Consider the following 17,848-nt stretch of genomic DNA (forward strand, 5'->3'; position numbering starts at 1 on the left):
AGTGTCACTGGCCCTCATATGTGGGATCCGAACCGGGGCCCTCTGGCATCCCAAGCGAGTTCTTAACCATCGCGCCACTCGGCCGGCCCTACCTTAACTATTTTTAAGTGTACAGTTCAGTAGTGTTAAGTATACTCACATTTTTCATTTTGCAAAAATGAAACTCTATAACCAATAAATAACAACTGCCCATTTTTTCCCTTGCCATAGCCATTGGCAACCTCAAATTTCCTGTCTCTATGAAATTTGACTACTTTAGGTACCTCGCATAAGTGGAATCATACAGTATTTGTCCTTTTGTGACTAGCTTATTTCGCTTATCCTGTCTTCATGATTCATCAATGTTGTAGCATGAGTCTGAATTTCCTTCCCTTTTAAGGTTGAATAATATTCCATTGTATGTATATGCCATTTTGTTTCTATTTATCTTTCCATGGATATCTGGGTTGCTTCCATCTTTTGGCTTCTGTGAATAATGCTGCTATGAACATGGGTGTGCAAGTATCTGTTTAAGACCTTGCTTTCAATTCATTTGATCTATGAAGTATTCTTTAAAAAAACAAAACACAAGAAAACCTGGGTCTGATCAAACTTCTAGATCTAACTACTTATTTATATTCACAGAAAATACAGGGTACCGAAGAATATATCAAGTAACACCTCAGGTATACTATCAACAAAACAGATCCTCTTTCTTCAACAAACTGCAATTGGGGGAGGGGGTGGAGGGTGGGAGAATGGAAGAGAAACTAATAGATTAAAAGGGACTTAAGAGGCCTATCAATCAATTGTAATATGTGGATCTTATTAAGATCTTGATTTGAACAAATTAAGTGTAAAAAAAGAAAATTTACTTAAAAAATCAGGAAAATTTGAACACTAATTCAATATTTCATAAGAAATGATCAATAATTTAAAAAAATATGATGATATTATAGTATTGTCTAAAAAGAATTTGTATCCTTTAGAGATACAGACTGATTCATTTAGGAGTGAAATGACATATTTGGGATCTGATTCAACAGAGAAGTCAAGGGTAAGGATTGTGAGGGGGACTGGTAAGAAGTACAATGAAATACTGATGGCCAAGATTTGATAATTGTTGAAACTGGTTCACATGTAATTCTACTTTTGTATGATTTGAAATAGTCCATAATGAAAGTTAAAAAAAGAACTCTGACTCACTAATTTGCCAACTGTTCCATGAGAAAAGTACTATTATTTCAGTTCAACACACTGTTCTTAAAACAAGGAATTTTTTTTGTTTTTAAAAAAGTCACAAACCTATATAAAAAACAACATCCATTATAATAGTTGCAGTCAAAATGATTAGTTGTCATAGAAGAAAATTACTTTTTCTTTAATTCCTAAGAGAAATACCACATTTTAGTTCACTTAGCCCAAACATGCTATTCATTAAGGAAATATTCAATGCAAAAATAATAAATGAGAACCAGAAGAGCAAACTATCACACCCAAACTATCCTCCTGTACTTGGGATGTTCTCAACTACTTCACATTTTGTCTAAACATAAAATATTGAAGGAAAAAAAAACACCTAAGCTTTGATTTTCTATAAATTAAATACTACTACTTAGAAGCAAAAACTGAACTTAGCACCTTTATTTAACCCTTACATTAATGCTATTACTACATATCAGAACAAATTCAATTAACACATTGTGAACCGCTGACGCAGATTTGTTTCTATATATTTAAATGCCCCATCCTCAATATGTTAAAATAGAAAGCTTCCCAGAAATATGTTCTTTCATGTAAACAACTCCTCCCCACAAATGTGAGAATTATATAACTAGCAAGTTTATAGAAGGGAAAGGCAGTTAAAAAAATCTGAATTGTAATATCTCTTAGTTTCAGATATTAAGAATTAAATGGAATTTAAGGATCATAAATGCAAAAACATAAAAATGTTTTAATTCCTTGATTCACATCTACTTCAAATATAAAACCCCAATTAAATTTCTGCCTCTAAATAAATGCAGTATCTGAAAACATACACCAAACCACAGAAATAACAATGTCTAATCCTACCTGAAAAAGATCCAAAAGAGGCTTCCAAGACAGCATCAAGACTGCTGCTTTATTGATGGTTTTGGGAATTTCAGAATAAAACAGTGTATTTTCTCTGTTCTCACCAGACATAGCTATAAGAGAAAACAATAATTTTTTACAATTTTTAAAAATAGCGATGTACCGCAATCATAGTAGTATATAATGCCTTCTAGATCCTGTGAAATTTCATACTCTATGGGATCCATAATAAATGTTAACACGTAGGAGGTGCACATGCCACATGCCATAGGAATGTTCTTCAATAAAACCCAGGCTTCACAGAAAAATGCTCAATTTCATTTTGATATTCAGATCTTAGTCACTCTTGAAACAAACATAAAATTGTTATTAATAGTATCTTACAAGTTGGCAACAGACTCATGAGATTCCAAATGAGTGTGCTTTGTGACAACTTCAGATTATTAAATTTCTTCTTTTTCTGAATCACTAAAGTACTTATTTAGAAATATACATAGGTCTAATAAAATTCTAGTTTTTCTTCATTACAGAAGTACTATAACTGTAATTACTACTAAGTTTCAAATGAAAGTGTACTCATATTAAAACAACACAGAATCTCATTTGCCAAAAATTTTTGTCCTTTATTGGGGAAGGGTGAAGAAAAGAGGTCTATATTCAGTAGAAGCCAGGTCTGTTCTGTGACATGATGCAATAACTGAATGGGACCATCACAGCAGTGTAGAATGAGCTATATATAAAACAGGAGTAATAGAAATACACTATGGTCTTGAAGATGAGAACCCAAGAAAGCTCAAAGTAAAACAAAGCCCTTCTACCCTAAAAGGCACTAGAAAGATACCACTTCCAAAAAGCTAGGAGAAAGTTAAGAAAGGAAAAAATAAATCACACAGTAAGAACAAGAAACGCTCTCTCTGGTGAACAGATCCCTCAGCCTAGTGTTTCTGATAATGGCAGAAAAGGTAGTTTGTGGAAGGGCATGATGGTAACCTCCATGCTAATCCTCCAGCAAAGGCTGGAGATGAGCCCCCTAATAGCCACATCTTCCTTTATCCCTTTATTTTCCTAAACTTCTCATAAACCATTTTTAGTTTGTGCTGCTTTTTGGAGTAAAAAGATATCAGACTAGGGGCCGGCTGAGTGGCTCAGTTGGTTAAGAGCTCGGTCAGAGTTTGAGCTCTGAGCAACAGCGGTTCGAGTTCTGGCCCAAGCTGAGCAGCCCCTGAGCTGCCAACAGGTGGCGGGATGGCTCAGCTNGGTTAAGAGCTCGGTCAGAGTTTGAGCTCTGAGCAACAGCGGTTCGAGTTCTGGCCCAAGCTGAGCAGCCCCTGAGCTGCCAACAGGTGGCGGGAAAAAAAAAAAAAAAAAAAAAAAAGATATCAGACTACATTTACTTCAGCACTTGCTTTTGTCTTAAAACTATTTTGTATATTTCCGTTTCTTTGTTACCGAATTCTTATGATTGCACTCACTTATCCATACCACGCATTTTATAAAACGTAATCATATCCTCCTTAAGCCTTCTCCTTCTAAGAGCATTCAGCCCTCAAATATGAAAACACTGGTTCTCCACTATCCTCAAATGAGAGTCACTGCCCACCATTTCAGCTGACTCTTAAAATTGCTCGTTGTTCCATAATCCCTTCCTTGGCTTCATCTATGACCAATAAAAATTTCCAAGGCATTCTGTGTACATACACACACCAGTTCTGTATAAGCACAAAACAGGCTTTTCCCATTCTTCCCTGATGACATACTGGTATTAATTGATGTTCTTAGTATAATTCAATTTTTAAAAATAATGGATTTATATGAAGAAAATATTTAAAATTCAGATGATATAAAAGACTTGTACAAATGAAAAGACATATAACTATCTTGAAAAGCTCAACATTTTAAAGATTGTCAATTTTCCTATCTATAAATATAATATAATCCTAAACAGTATAACAGGATTGGGAAGAAGGCACTATACAAGCTAATTTTAAGTTCTCACAGAAAAACTAGCCAACAAAAATAGTCAAGAAAAGTATGAAAAAGAGTGATGAAGAGTGACTAGTGCTATCAAACAGTAAAACATCTAGAGCTATGATAATAATAGACAGGAGCAGCAGCAAAATATTGGCACTTGATTTGACAGATCAATGGAACAAAACAGAACATTCAAAATATATAAAGATTTTTAAAAATATAATCTTGGAGTTGGGAAAACCTTTCTTAGTTGGGAAAATCTTTAGCTATGATGTAAAATTACAGAAAAATAAAAATTTAACTACTCAGCCTCCCCCCAAAAACACACAAATTTTTACAGGGCAAAAGTCACTAAAGGCAAAAGACAAATTAAACCTCAGGGGAAAATACCGCACTGGTTAATTCCCTCATTATACAAAAAAAATGCCTTAGGTCAATAAGCAAAACACCAACAACCCAATAAAAAATAGACTATGATTATGAATGGGGTCACAGAAAAGGAAATATGAATGTCTTTTAAATATGTGAAAAGATGCTCAACCTCACTCATAAGAGAAATACATATTAATACCACAATGATATGGGTATGTAATGTACAGCATGGTGACTATACTTAATAATACTGTATTGCATACTGGAAAGTTGCTAAGATTGGCAGATCTTCAAAATTCTCATCACAAGAAAAAATTTTTTTTGTTATCTATATAAGGAGACAAAAGTTAAGTAGACTTACATGGTGATCATTTTGTAATGTATACAAATATTGAATCATTATGTGGTACACCTGAAACTAATATGTTATATGTCAATTATACCTCAATATAATAAAAAACACTACTCTGAGAGACTGCTGTTCATTAATCGGGCTGGGAAAGAATAAAAAAAAGATTGATTACTCAACAATTACTACAAATGTGGAGAAATACAGAGGGTGCCAAAAAATGTATACATATTTTAAGGAAGGAAAACTGTATTAAAATTTTAATACTCAATATATACTGATAACAAAAGATGAATACAAGTCATGTTTGATTTTTGCAATTACAAGAGGTGCTCAAAGTGGTTACCATCAGCGTCCAGACACTTCTGATTATGGCGAACTACCTTACCACCTGAGCAACGTTGACCAAAGTGTCTACTTGAATCACTGGGCATGCCGTTTCAATTTCTTCACACAGTACTATGCGTCTCAAACTTATCACGAATGTTATAACTATTAGGCACCTTGAAGGATCTGCTGCATACTCACACCTCCACTGTCGTCGTACTTCCACAATGTTCTTAAATTTCAAATACCACTTCAGAATGGTCTTGTGCTCCTTGAATGACAACCGCGCTTCTGCCATTTTCTTTGACTGTCCTGCCTATAGCATGGTGATGCTAGCATTCATTTGATTAATGCCATCTTTTGAGCGAACGTCATACAACACATCGCTACCATAATTCAATTCAACTTTGAAAAGTTAATACATACATACTGTCTCTTAAAATGTGTATAAAATTTTTTTGGCACCCCCGGTAGATACTCAGATACAATGCTGATAGAAATATAAACTCTATAACCTCATTGGAGGGGCAATTTGGCAATATCGATCAAAATTCAGAATATATGTACGTTTTGTCCCAGCAATTTCACTCTTTGAAATTAATCCTATAAGTAAATTCAGACATGTACAAACTTATCTAATACAGTGGGTATTTGATACCTCATCTTTTCTAATAGCAAAATAGAAAAACCTAAATGTCCATTATTAGAGGTCTTATTAAATAAAATATGGCACAGTTATATAATGAAGTACTCTGGACTTTTTAAAAAAGAATGAATCTATTATTACTGACTCCTGCTGAGAATGTCTCTTTAAAAAACAAACAAATATAAACATAATGTGCGTGTGTGTGTGAGAATTGGAAGGAAGCCAATGTTTAAAATTTTAATAAACAAAAAAGTAAATTAGTGGTTTAATATATTTAATTTACACAGATCTTAAATCTGGGGTGAATGGACTCAGGAAGAAGAGACCAAAAGCAGCCCTGGTTTAAAAAAACGAAAGCAGTAGCTATTGAGAGTGGGAACTAAGGGTTGGTTTGTGTTCCTAATCTGACCATTCCTAAAGAAAGGCATTTTGAACTAGCTTTAGGAAGAAGTAATTTCTAGCATCTTTAACTTTGACTTTGAAACTAAGATCATGATCAACTCATGATTTGTTATCTGTAAGTAAAATAAAGTTAATGGGACAAACCAAAATTAAAAGAGCACCAAAACTGAAGTTTTTCAAAGCAGTTTTTTTTCCCTTTAATGGAACCATCAGATTCATTTATTTGCCAAAATTTGAGTGCCAATTGTATCTAGCCTCTCAGTCAGAATCAAGAAAGCATTTCCTCTCAGAAACCCCCGTGACTCCACTCACCAAGGTAATAGACTCTGTCCGAATAAGGCCCATCTGGATCATTCCTCTTCACAAACATAAAATCATGTGGTGCCTTAGCCATCATATAGCCATGATATTTTCTGGTATCAGCAAGCAGCTTTTTAAGCTGACTCCAGGAGTATCGCTCAACATAAAACGGCTCCGATTTAGGCCGATCCTGTGATTCAATATTCTCCTCACACTCTGCAGTTTCAAAGATCTCAACACCCAGCTGTTCTGTTTCCATCGCTGCTGCCATATTGCATTTTCCTAGAAAAAACAAAGCGCACGAAGTTGTTCACAGGCCTGCCTTCTATTATATTAATTAGAATGACAATCTGATAGTGACCTTCACCCCCTAAGAAGGCAAGAAAAAAAATTTTCAGCACAGTTGCAATGAAATCTAGTAAGAAAAGTATAACTCCCCCTTCTCTGTGTTCAGTTTGAAAATGAGATTTTTAAAAAAAAATTGAGGTCATGTCTATTTCACAGTGACTATAAATCCCTTTGGGAACCTTTATAAAAGGCTTTCCTTAGGTATCTCTTGCCAAAATTCCTTTCTTCTTTCCCACTCTGGAAGGAAACAGGCCATATGCCAGTTGGCTGCTATGCTCCATCCAAGAACATGTCAATAGTGAAGCTAAATGTGCCAAGGAAGTTAAGTGTTTTTGCACTTAAAAAAAGTGACACATTTAATAAATGTGAACTTCTTCAGCTAACAGAAATAATCACGAGTAATTGTAACAGTAATAAAATTGTTGCAAACAATGTACTTGTAATAATCTTCCTAGGACACTTACCTAAGATAATATAAATACTGTTTCCTTTTCATTGGAACTCCAAGCAACAAAAGACTTAACTGGCTGGTATATTTTTCTGTCTTCTGCTCTTGCCTAGACACCACTATTTTACAATCACTTGAGGTGACTCTACACTATAAGGAATTTATGTGACTATTATTACAGATTATACAAGTTTTACTCTCATGATTAAATGAGAAGAAAATGTTATTATCTTCAAATGGCTTTACTTAGTTGAAGTATTTGATGCAGAAAACATTTGACATTTGTACTATAAATATTTTGATAAAGTCTGGGTCCAATTTACCAGTTCAATCCCCAAAGGGTTAATATTTCATCTATTAATGTTTCTTTTCATTTTACAAATTTAGAAGATGTATTTTTTCTTTATCTACTGCGATATTTAAATGTAACAGGAGCAAAGCCTCACAGAAATGTTACTGTAAGCCATTGTGTGATGCTCTGACATGCATTATTTACGAGATCGTCAAAAATGTGTGGACTTGGAAAATTGTATTTATGCAACCAATTTCACATAATTATTAACTACTTCTAAAACAACAATACATGGCTGACTATGTAATATGATGTCTTTTATAAAGCTCGATATGACAGGTTAACAGAAGTTCATGGTAAGAACTACCAACCATGGAGAAAAAGTAATTAGCAGGTGTGGGTTGTGAATTAGTCCATCAGGCACGCATTATGACACATAAAATGAAATGAACTGTGTGGTCACGGTATTGTCTTTTTTCATGCTATTGGGTCATCGGGAAAATCATGACATATTTTTCTATGTTTTTCAATGCAAAAATGCATCATGACTTTCCCAACAACCCAATACAAAGAACTGTACTAACATTTTCAATGTAATAGTAGCAAAAGCGGCCAGAAAAGCCATTTGAAAGTCATATCAGGTATACAACTTGTAATACTATCACAACTGGGCATTTATCACCAATGATTAAAATCCAAACAGCTCAACAGAGAAAAAGTCATTTAGCTCAACTGGTATTCAGCGCACTGATACTGAGTGGCAGGCGTACATGACAGTGGTGGTTGTTTGCCCACCTAAAAGCTAATGGAGACCTACTTTATATCAAATAGTCAATGTATCTAGTTTTATTTCTAAACGAGTAAGAGACAAGTGAGAGAAGCCGCTACACAAATGGGTTCCTTTTTCTCAACTCCTTTTGTGTTAAATTTGGAGCTCCATCTCCATTAGGGCTAGGGAATATAGGACAGGGAGCTAAGCAGACTTCTGTATTCTTATGCCCAGCTTCTTGAGTTATTATTACCGTATTTCCCCATGTATAAGATGCACCTTAATTTTGGGGCCCGAAATTTGAAAAAAAAAAGTATTACATAAAGTTATTGAACTCAAGTTTTATTCATCATAAAATTCATACCACTCCTCATCACTGTCAAAACTCTCAACCATTAGCTTGTCCTCATCTATGTCTGATGACGAATCACTGTCTTCATATATTATCTCATCCTCAGTTCCATCTAGGGCATTTGAAATCTACAATCACTGTGTCAGATGCACCCAGTTTTTAGACCCCAAATTTTTTCAGAAAAGGGTGCATCTTATACATGGGGAAATACGGTAACTTGATTGACATCTTTATGTAAAAATTGCATTAGCTTGTACTTAAGCAAACTTATCTGGTATTCCTAAATTTTACTAGGTCCCTGGACTATTTCTCTGTCTTTCTACACACACACACACACACACACACACACACACACACACAAATTTTATAGTTCAGATGACACTACTATTTCTGTTTCTGGTAAATGTATAGCCTGCATTCCCTAGGATAGACCTGGTATCTAATTTTAGTCATTTACACAAATATATAACTAAGTGATTTAATGCCCAGATTTCCATAATTTTATATACAAATACATTCTCAAAAAATGTGACCCAAGTTTTCTAATTTCAAAAATTAGAAAATAGGGTTAGCATATATTCTCAGCACGGTGCATACATTTCACTGCCCCACCTACCTCTTCACTTAAGGCCCTTCCCTGATGCCTACCTGATTGTATTTTCATCTGCTCAGATCTCTTCCACATTCAAAGAGATCTTTTTCAAGTGACTCAACTTCAAGCATAGATCCTTCTGCTCATCCTGCTCTCTCTCTTCTCACAGGAGTCTTTCCTTTTCTCACCATCCAATCCTGCTCACCAGGATAATAAAATAAGATATAAGGCTGTTGATCATTATTAAAATGAATCATATGTAACCAAAAAGACTAAATTTAGAAAGTCACATAGTATTTAAAACTGGTACAGTCTTTTTGGTTAACATATAATGCTTATTTTGTACCTGCATTTTAGATTAAAATTATATTTCAGAAATGTATAGCCCAATTTATTCAAAAGAATATTCTAATAATAGTGTAAATCCTGACATCCAGACATATATTAAAAGGAAAACTATGGGAAAACTTTAAAAAGTGTAAAAGGCATATAGATGTGAGGTTACTCACTGGTTATTGCAAATCCTCAAAAATGACAGATTAACACAATTTATTTCTATGTGCGTGGTACTGTTCCTCTTTTACATAATACATTTGCATTATTTTACATAAGACGTATTGAGCTGGTTGAAGACAAAACAGACTCAGTAGAATAACCAATAATTATACATCAGGCCATTTTTGTGTAAAGGGAACCAACTTGCATTTAATAATTTAAAATTTTCACAAGAATGTACTATGCATTTTAAATGCATTCCACTTATTCTTCCTTCCTTTCTATGTACACTCTGAAAATAACTAAGGCAACTTTTCTGGAAAAGAAAGTGTTAAGGTTGTTGAAATTCTGGCTTAATAATTTTTTTTTTTTTTTTAAAAAGGAGGATCTGTGATGAAACCTGTTACTCTGTCATCAGTTTTAATTTTGGGCTCTCCTAGCCCAAGCAGGTGATGAGAGATGTGGTGAGAAAAGCTCAATAACAAATGGAAGGAAAATGGTGGTTATGCAAGTACCATAACAAACGTACAAAGGTATCAAGACACCTTCCCATGCACTAAGCCCCTCACTCAGAGGAGAGCATGGTGGGTTAGAAAATGGCTTGAGTCAGGACTCTTCAATTTGGACCCACTGTAATGTCATATCTTAACTTTTAATCCAAGGGCCAAATAAAGTCGTCCACTTATACTCCCCAAGCCTCATTGAAGCCTAGCTATTTCACTCTTCAGGGTCCACACCTAGTTGAGAAGCTCATTATCAGACAGCAGGCAAAGATCTTGAAGCTATGAAGTGAAAAGAGGAAAAGTGTGGCAAGCGGAGAATGTCGAGAAGGGTTTTTTTTGGGGGGCGGGGGGAATAAGTCATATAAGTCATAGGAGAAAAGTGTGTGAGGAAAGATTTAAAACAGGAAAGGATCTATCATGTCCCGGGTGGGTGAAAAAGAATGAGAGGGGGCCCGTAAGCAAGGAGGGAATCGACTTGAGTGAATCACTAAAACGAAAAGAACACCAGTTGGGAAACCAGAAAATCTCAGTCCAAATCTGATCTGCCACCGCCGGGCTTTAGGCAAATCCCTTCGCTTCTGTGGGATTCCATTTTCTCATCTGTAAGACTGGACAATACCCGGCTCCCAACCCCAGCGCGGCTCAATTAAGATAACGGACGTGGAAGTCCGGAGGCCAGCACCCAGCGCTCAGGAGACTCCTAGTGAACGTTGGTTGACTCGGAGTTTCAGAGCCTCAGCTTCCTCTTCCGGCAACTGGGGCCCCACCACCGGCTCTGGCCCGCGCAAGGCGGCGCGCCAGATAAACCGCAAAGCGGGCCAACCGTGAGGACGCGAGGGGTGGCCCCTCCGTGTGGCGGACAGGGCCTGGGTGGGCTGGGGTCCAGGCCTCGCGGGCGAAGAGGAAGGAGAGGGGGCGGATACTGCACCTTCCCCGCCCCGGCCCCACCCGGACCGTCCCGGCGCCTGCTACGATGCGGGCCTGCGCCGCTTCATGCCGCGCCGCCTCCACTCCCGACCCGGCTGCAGCGACTTCCTCGGCGACGGCGCCGGTGGCCCAGGCGGCGAACACAGCACTTAAAAGCTGCAGCGGCGGTGGCGGCGGCTGTGAGGGACCCGGAACTTCCGGTTCCTGGCGGCCTGCCCTCCGACCAGAGAAGACGCAGTGGGGCCAAGAAGGGCGCCGCTCCCTGCTGGAGGGGCTCCGTTACGACAGTGCCATCTAGTGGCCGGAGGAGCGAACCAGGCGTGGGAAGGAGACTGGGCGGGAGTGTGGGACAGAGATGAAATCCAGAAAGGGGCAAGGAACTTACTGGAAGTTAAAGGATGAATTGTATGTAGCGTGTTTCTACTCTATATATTTACATTCAACAAATATATATTGAGTGCCTGCTCTGTGCCTGGCTGAGCTGTAGGCGCTGAGATTGGAGCAAGGAGCAAGCCTGGCAAAAAAAATCCTGCCCCTTCATGGAGATGATGTAGAGAGGGAAGGATTAGGGCCTGGGAGTGGGGTCGAGGGGTGTCTCTGAATGTCTCATTATAGTGAAAAGAAACCTGAACTTGGAGTCAGAAAGCTTGGCTCTAGTAACTAATTAGTGATCTTCAGCAGATCTCTCAATCTCTTTGGGCCATGGTTTCTTTATCTGTAAAAGAGATATAATAACACGTCACTTAGTTGCAATGAAGGAAAATCATGTGTGTCACTCTAACATATGAAGATGGAGAAACTGGGGCCCAGGGCAGAGAAATGAGTGCCTTGCTATAATCAGAACCAGAGGCAGGACCCTCGACCCGCCATTTCTTTCCTAGTCTACACCATACATTGGCTGAGAGAAAAAGGGAGCCTGGGGAGATGACTGGGGAAGTGGTGGGTGTAAAACAAAACAGTGGAAATGCTGGGCCTCCCCTATTTCTGTTATTACAAGGAACCATGTGTCAGAGATGTATGTCATTAGGATTTATTATAATAGCACTAATAAAAGATTCATTTGGGTGCTCTCTTCCCCTCCTCAGTATGTAATTATTCACTCTGAGGTTAAATAAGTCTTCCCTCAGGCTTTTTTTAGTTGAGCTCCCCTAAAAGAAAGGTACAGTCATTTTTCACTGGGACTCCTGTGTGAATTTTCTGCACATGCCTTGAAAGTAGATTTTAAGGCTTTGAATGTAAGTGTATTTACTAACAAAATATAATGGAATACTTTGCACTTCATTTCGTTCATCCAACAAGTGTTTATTGAATCTCTGCCATGTACCTGTCACTGTTCTAAGCACTGGGGCTACAATAGTGACCAAAGTAGGCAAACCTCCTGTCTTTGTGCAGTTTACAGTCTAATAAAGGGGGACAGACAGCCCGAAAAACAAAAAAAACATATATAATATTATAGATTTTACAAAACAAGCCCCAAGGAGGTTAAGGACTTGCTTTAAAAGTCATATGACTATCTTTGGATTGAACTAGATTTGAATTCAATTTTCTTGGTTTTCAGTCTTATTTTCTTTCTCAAGGGCAGACTTAAAAAGCCTCAGACTCTGAGAAAGCTGTAGGGAAACATCTCCACCATGGACCCTGGTAACCTTTCATGTATCCACATAGGCCTCATAGGCAAAGGCTTGAACCAAAGCAAATCTGAGTCTTAGCAGAATGCCTTGTCATCTTTCCAGAACAGGAGAGGATGCGAGGCTTATGAGGACATCAATCAATCAGCAACATGCACTAATATCTTCCTGGATTTACAGCATGACCCAATCAAAGGAACAGAAAACTCTGGGAACCCTGGCTTCCCAGAGGGTATGGCCAAAGCCTTGTTGGACAGCACTACCTGCACCACCTCCACCAACAACAAGCATCATTCTTTTCATTTGAATTTAGTGTAAATACAACTTTCTGACATCATTAAAGAACTATCCACCAATAGTCCCACTATCCTACCATAACTTTTTTGTTTTGTAGACATATTTTATATATGTAGCAGGAGCAATATTTTCAAGCCATATACAGATGTATACATACATTTAATTTCCTTAGTTTTTCTATCATTCAACTCAACCTGTGTTTATATGACCCATTTCACTTAATAGCAAAAATTGTAATCTTGATTAATTCCAGGCAAACCCAGTCATTCAATTCAGGATTCTCCCTGGTAGAGGGGATGATGGCCAGTGTCTGGTCTATACCAGGATCTGCTAAGATGTCCTTTATCCCAGCTGTACTGGTTAGAATAGAGTCACCACCCAGAACCTCTAATGAGCACTTATTTGGAATTAAGGTCTTTGCAGATGTAATTAGTGAAGATGAGATCCTATTAGAGTGGGCCCCAAATCCAATGACGTGTCCTTTTAACAAGGCCATGTGAAGACATAGGGACACAGACACATAGAGAAGGCCTTGTGACAACAGAGGCAGAGATTGGAGTGATGCTGGTATAAGTCAAAGGGCAGCAAGGATTGCCAGCAACTACCAGATCTATTATAGGAAGAGGCCAGGAAGGATTCTTCCTTAAGAGTCTTTAGAGCATGGCCCTACCAACACTTTGATTTTGGACTCATAGCCTCCAGAACTGTGAGAGAAAAAAATGCCTGTTGTTTTAAGCCACCTGGTTTGTGGTACTTTGTTCTAGCAGCCCTAGAAAAAGAATACGCCAGCTAATCCTAACTGTGACCTTTCTCCCCATGATGTACCCAACTAAATATATTATCCATCAGTCTCCAGTTGTCAGTCTATGCTCTGCTCCTCTTTGCCCCAACTGCTAGCCCTTCTCAGATGCTCTCCTGAACCTACACTCACACCCAGGAAGTCTCAGGCCCTCTCTTGCCAGCCCTCGACTTCCATCTCCACTCACTGCTGTTACACTAAGGCTCTGCTTCTCTAGGGCCTTGCGCTAATGCCTGGGCTAATGCATGAGCATGGGTCTTTTCTTTTCCTAGATCTCTAAACCTGTCATGGGAGTGGGGGATCTACTATCCCCCTCAGTTTTGGAGAAGCCCTTAAGGGAGGTGAGGGCAAGACTCAGGCTCCTTTTCAGGCTCCCTTTTGACTTTTTCCTCCCTCCTCTACTTGGATAATTTTTATTTAGTCTGCATAGTATTCCAAATATTTCCTGTCTTGCATGTGCAGCTGGGCTTAAAAGAGAAGAATGTGATGTCTCTGTTTTCTGGTCCCACCGTTACAACTCCCAGAAAGCAATGGTTGTCTCATGCTAGCTCCCTAAATTGGGAGGGATCAAGGGTGATAAAGGAGGAAAACAAAAACACAAGTTACTTCCCAGTATCTTAGCACTATAAAAGTTGTAACCAGGGCCGGCCGAGTGGTTCAGTTGGTTAAGAGCTCGCTTAAGGGTTTAAGCTCTGAGCAACAGCGGTTCGAGTCCAGCCTGAGCTGAGCTGCCAACAGGTGGCAGGATGGCTCAGCTTAAAAAAAAAAAAAGTTGTAACCAGAATTTTTGTATTTTCTTATCATAAACATTTTAAATATTGCTAGTTTCTAATTCATCATGTTGCACAGCTGTATAGTTTTCCATCGAGTGGCTATACTACAATTCATTTGGTCATTCTCCTTGTGTAATTTCCAATGTTTCATCATGTAACACCACGAACATCTTCATATGTACATCTTCCTTCCTTGAAATTATTTTAGAATAAAATCCCAAAAGGGAAATTACTAGGCCAATCAGCATACACATCTCTGTTTTTCTTGCTACGTATTGCAAAAGTGCTTTCCAAAATGATTCCACGAATTCATTTTGTCCTTAGCTATACTCAGTATGAGTGTGCCAACTTCACTAAAACTTTTCTTAGCACTGGGCATTATCATCAATAAATATATTTTAAGCATCTACTTTCTGAAACACATTGTGCTAGATGCTACAGGATACCAAAAGGGGGCAGTTTGCATTCTAGGGAGACTTATAATCTAGCTGAGGAAACAGATCATAAGTGTATAGTGAACACCCTAATAACAGCTGACTACAGGAGATGGTGGGCTAGAATTTGTTTTTCCACTTCCCCAATTTTGTCCCTTTTCAGGGGCATAGTACAAACCAAGTTGAAATAATAAAAAAAGGCCCTTTTCCCCTGATTTTTTTTCATATTTATGTTTTTGAATAGGTAATACCATCAAATGATTTGAACATTTTGAAGTACAAAAGGATATATAGAAAAATATATTTTGATATATTTGATATATATTTTATGACATATAAACATATACACATACAGAAATATATATTATTATTCTTTCCACTAAGCCACTATTTTTACATAAATGGTAACATACTTACAAGTGTCTGTAATGGGGTGAAAGGCCACTCTCCATCCTCAAGGAAGGTTGAGCCTGAAGGGGGACATCTCTGCACATGCTTCTGAACTGTAGCTTGACAGGCTGTGGATAACTGGCTGCAATGCCCACCCTCCTGGCATAGTTAGGGGGTGATAGGGCTCTGACCTGGGTGCACACAATTCCGTAGTAGATTCCTGGGCTGAGCCAATCAGTCTCCCTTTGTGCTGTCTAAATAGTGAAGCCTGATTTTGGTTAAGGATATCTGGATGGGGGATCCTGGGTGAGGCAAAAAGAGCGAAATTATATAGCTAATGTTCTAAAACTTTTCCCAGGAATAGAAGATTCTATAAAAAGGTGAACACAGGGATGTGTATGATCACTTGCCAAAGGCAGGAAAGCAGCCTGAAGCACTGAGCATGTGCTTCCTCCACAGCAAGCACGCAGCAAATGCTTCCAGGGGCCAAGAAGGGAGACATGGCCCTGGGACAAACGGGGCTGGGAAGGCAGCATCTAGAAGGTAGGACACAAAGACAGTGCTTAATTTGCATTTATATTTGACTAGTATTATCACAAAACGTTCACCCTACTTACTTCAGCTAGGCAATTCCTCTTGGCTCTGTTTTTTTTTATCCCCTCTGCCATCTTTTAGTTTTAGAGTTTACCTGGATGCTACTCTTTCCCCTCTCCATTTCAGTTTTTCCCTGACTGGATTTCACCTGGAGAGAGGTATTCACAATAGCTGGCCTCTTCACAGGAAAATTTAGAAATAGCTGGTAAGAACATTGGAGGGACTGAATCTAGCTCTCTCATTTGATAGATATGGAAACTCAGGCTCAGAGAAGTCATCCAGTAAGTTGATGATAATCGAACCAGGCTGGATAGGTCCCCTTCCACCGGACCTTTCTTATGGAGCATCGAGGCAAAATGTTAAGATTCAATCTCCTTGGGCCGGCCGAGTGGCGCGATGGTTAAGAACTTGCTTGGGATGCCAGAGGGCCCCGGTTCGGATCCCACATATGAGGGCCAGTGACACTGCCCTCTACAGCTAAGATGCTGAACAAGGGCTCAACCTGGAGCTGGGCTGCTGTGAGTCGCCGGCGACGGCGTGGGCTGCAGTCCCTGTGGCAGTGGGTTGCCATGGGCTACCGTGTGTAGCCAGCAGCCAGCGTGAGCGGTCAGCAGCCAGCGTGAGCGGCCAGCAGCCGCAGTGAGCGGCCATCCAGAAGCCGGCGACTGATCTGCCTCACCCAGGAAGAGCGCAATGATGGTGCCAACTTGGGCCAGTGAAGCAACGTCCTCCACAACTAGACTGAAGAACAAAAACGACAGCAACTTGTCTGTCCCCCTTCCCCCAATTCCCCAGCACTGTTCCCATCCCCCCAATTCACCAATAAAAATCTTAAAAAAAAAAAAAAGATTCAATCTCCTTGCTTATCAATAGCTTTTACCTTGGATAGAGGTCAGCTGATAAGCCTCAGGTTCAATACGCTGGATTAAAATTATTTTATTTTTCATAACACACCCACCAGAATGGCTAAAAAGAAAAAGAATGAAAATACCAAGGCTATCGAGCAAATAGAACTTTCAAACATTGCTTGTGAGAGTGTACATTGATCAAAAACATTTTGTAAAACTGCTTAGAAATAGCTACTAGATCTCAACATACACCTACCCTATGACTTAAATCTACTCCTAGATATTTACCCAAGAGAATTAAGCACATATATCCATAAAAAGACAGGTACCAAAAAAAAAAAGACAGGTACATAAATGTTCACTGTAGCTTTATTTATAATAGCTAGAAACTGGAAACAATGCAAATGTCCATCATCAGGAGAATGGATAAATAATTTGTGGTATATTCATGCAATGAAATACCACACCGCAAAAACAAAATCCAAAAAAGAATGAACTACTGACTCACACAACAACATAGGTGCATCTCAAATACATTATGTAGAATGAAAGAAGCCAGACACAAAAGTGTACATACTGTAGATTCCATTTATATGAAATTCAAGGACAAAAACTACTCTATGGTGATAGGAGTCAGGATAGTCTTTATTCTGGGGAGGGATAGGAGGCAAAGGCATCCTGACATGAGAGAACCCCTGGGAAGCTGGAATAGTTCCAGATCTTGATCTGGGTGGTAATTCATTACACAGTTCAATGTACATAAAAATTCAGCTTCAGCTGAACATTTAAAATTTACCCATTTCCTATGGGTAAGTTATACTTCAATTTGTAAAGGGTAGCCCATATTTCACCTGTATTGTAGTAAAGGCAATGCAATAAAAATAGTTTTATCATTTCCAAAACTATTTTATTTTTAAAATTTAAGGCTATCAAGTTTACT

General features: G+C 38.5%; 1 protein-coding gene across 6 annotated transcripts in view; it reads right to left on the reverse strand.

Annotated features, from left to right (window-relative positions):
• Positions 1-17,848, reverse strand: part of DPP8 (dipeptidyl peptidase 8) — a 64,199-nt gene that overhangs the window by 45,027 nt on the left and 1,324 nt on the right. For 3 of the 6 annotated variants that reach the window (XM_019647287.1, XM_019647283.1, XM_019647288.1), the window contains exons 1-4: positions 11,147-11,349; positions 9,277-9,417; positions 6,432-6,701; positions 2,053-2,165 (exon numbers count right to left, since the gene is read on the reverse strand). In XM_019647287.1, the coding sequence (XP_019502832.1) occupies positions 2,053-2,165; positions 6,432-6,701; positions 9,277-9,313 (420 nt within the window). In that variant the 5' untranslated portion in view covers positions 9,314-9,417; positions 11,147-11,349. Of the gene's footprint in view, positions 1-2,052; positions 2,166-6,431; positions 6,702-9,276; positions 9,418-10,878; positions 11,120-11,146; positions 11,350-15,493; positions 16,003-17,848 lie in introns of those variants that run through there. The other 3 variants (XM_019647284.1, XM_019647286.1, XM_019647285.1) reach the window with 3 other exon arrangements.

Source organism: Hipposideros armiger, unplaced genomic scaffold (genome assembly GCF_001890085.2).
Source record: "Hipposideros armiger isolate ML-2016 unplaced genomic scaffold, ASM189008v1 scaffold_110, whole genome shotgun sequence".
In the NCBI taxonomy this organism is placed as follows: domain Eukaryota; kingdom Metazoa; phylum Chordata; class Mammalia; order Chiroptera; family Hipposideridae; genus Hipposideros; species Hipposideros armiger.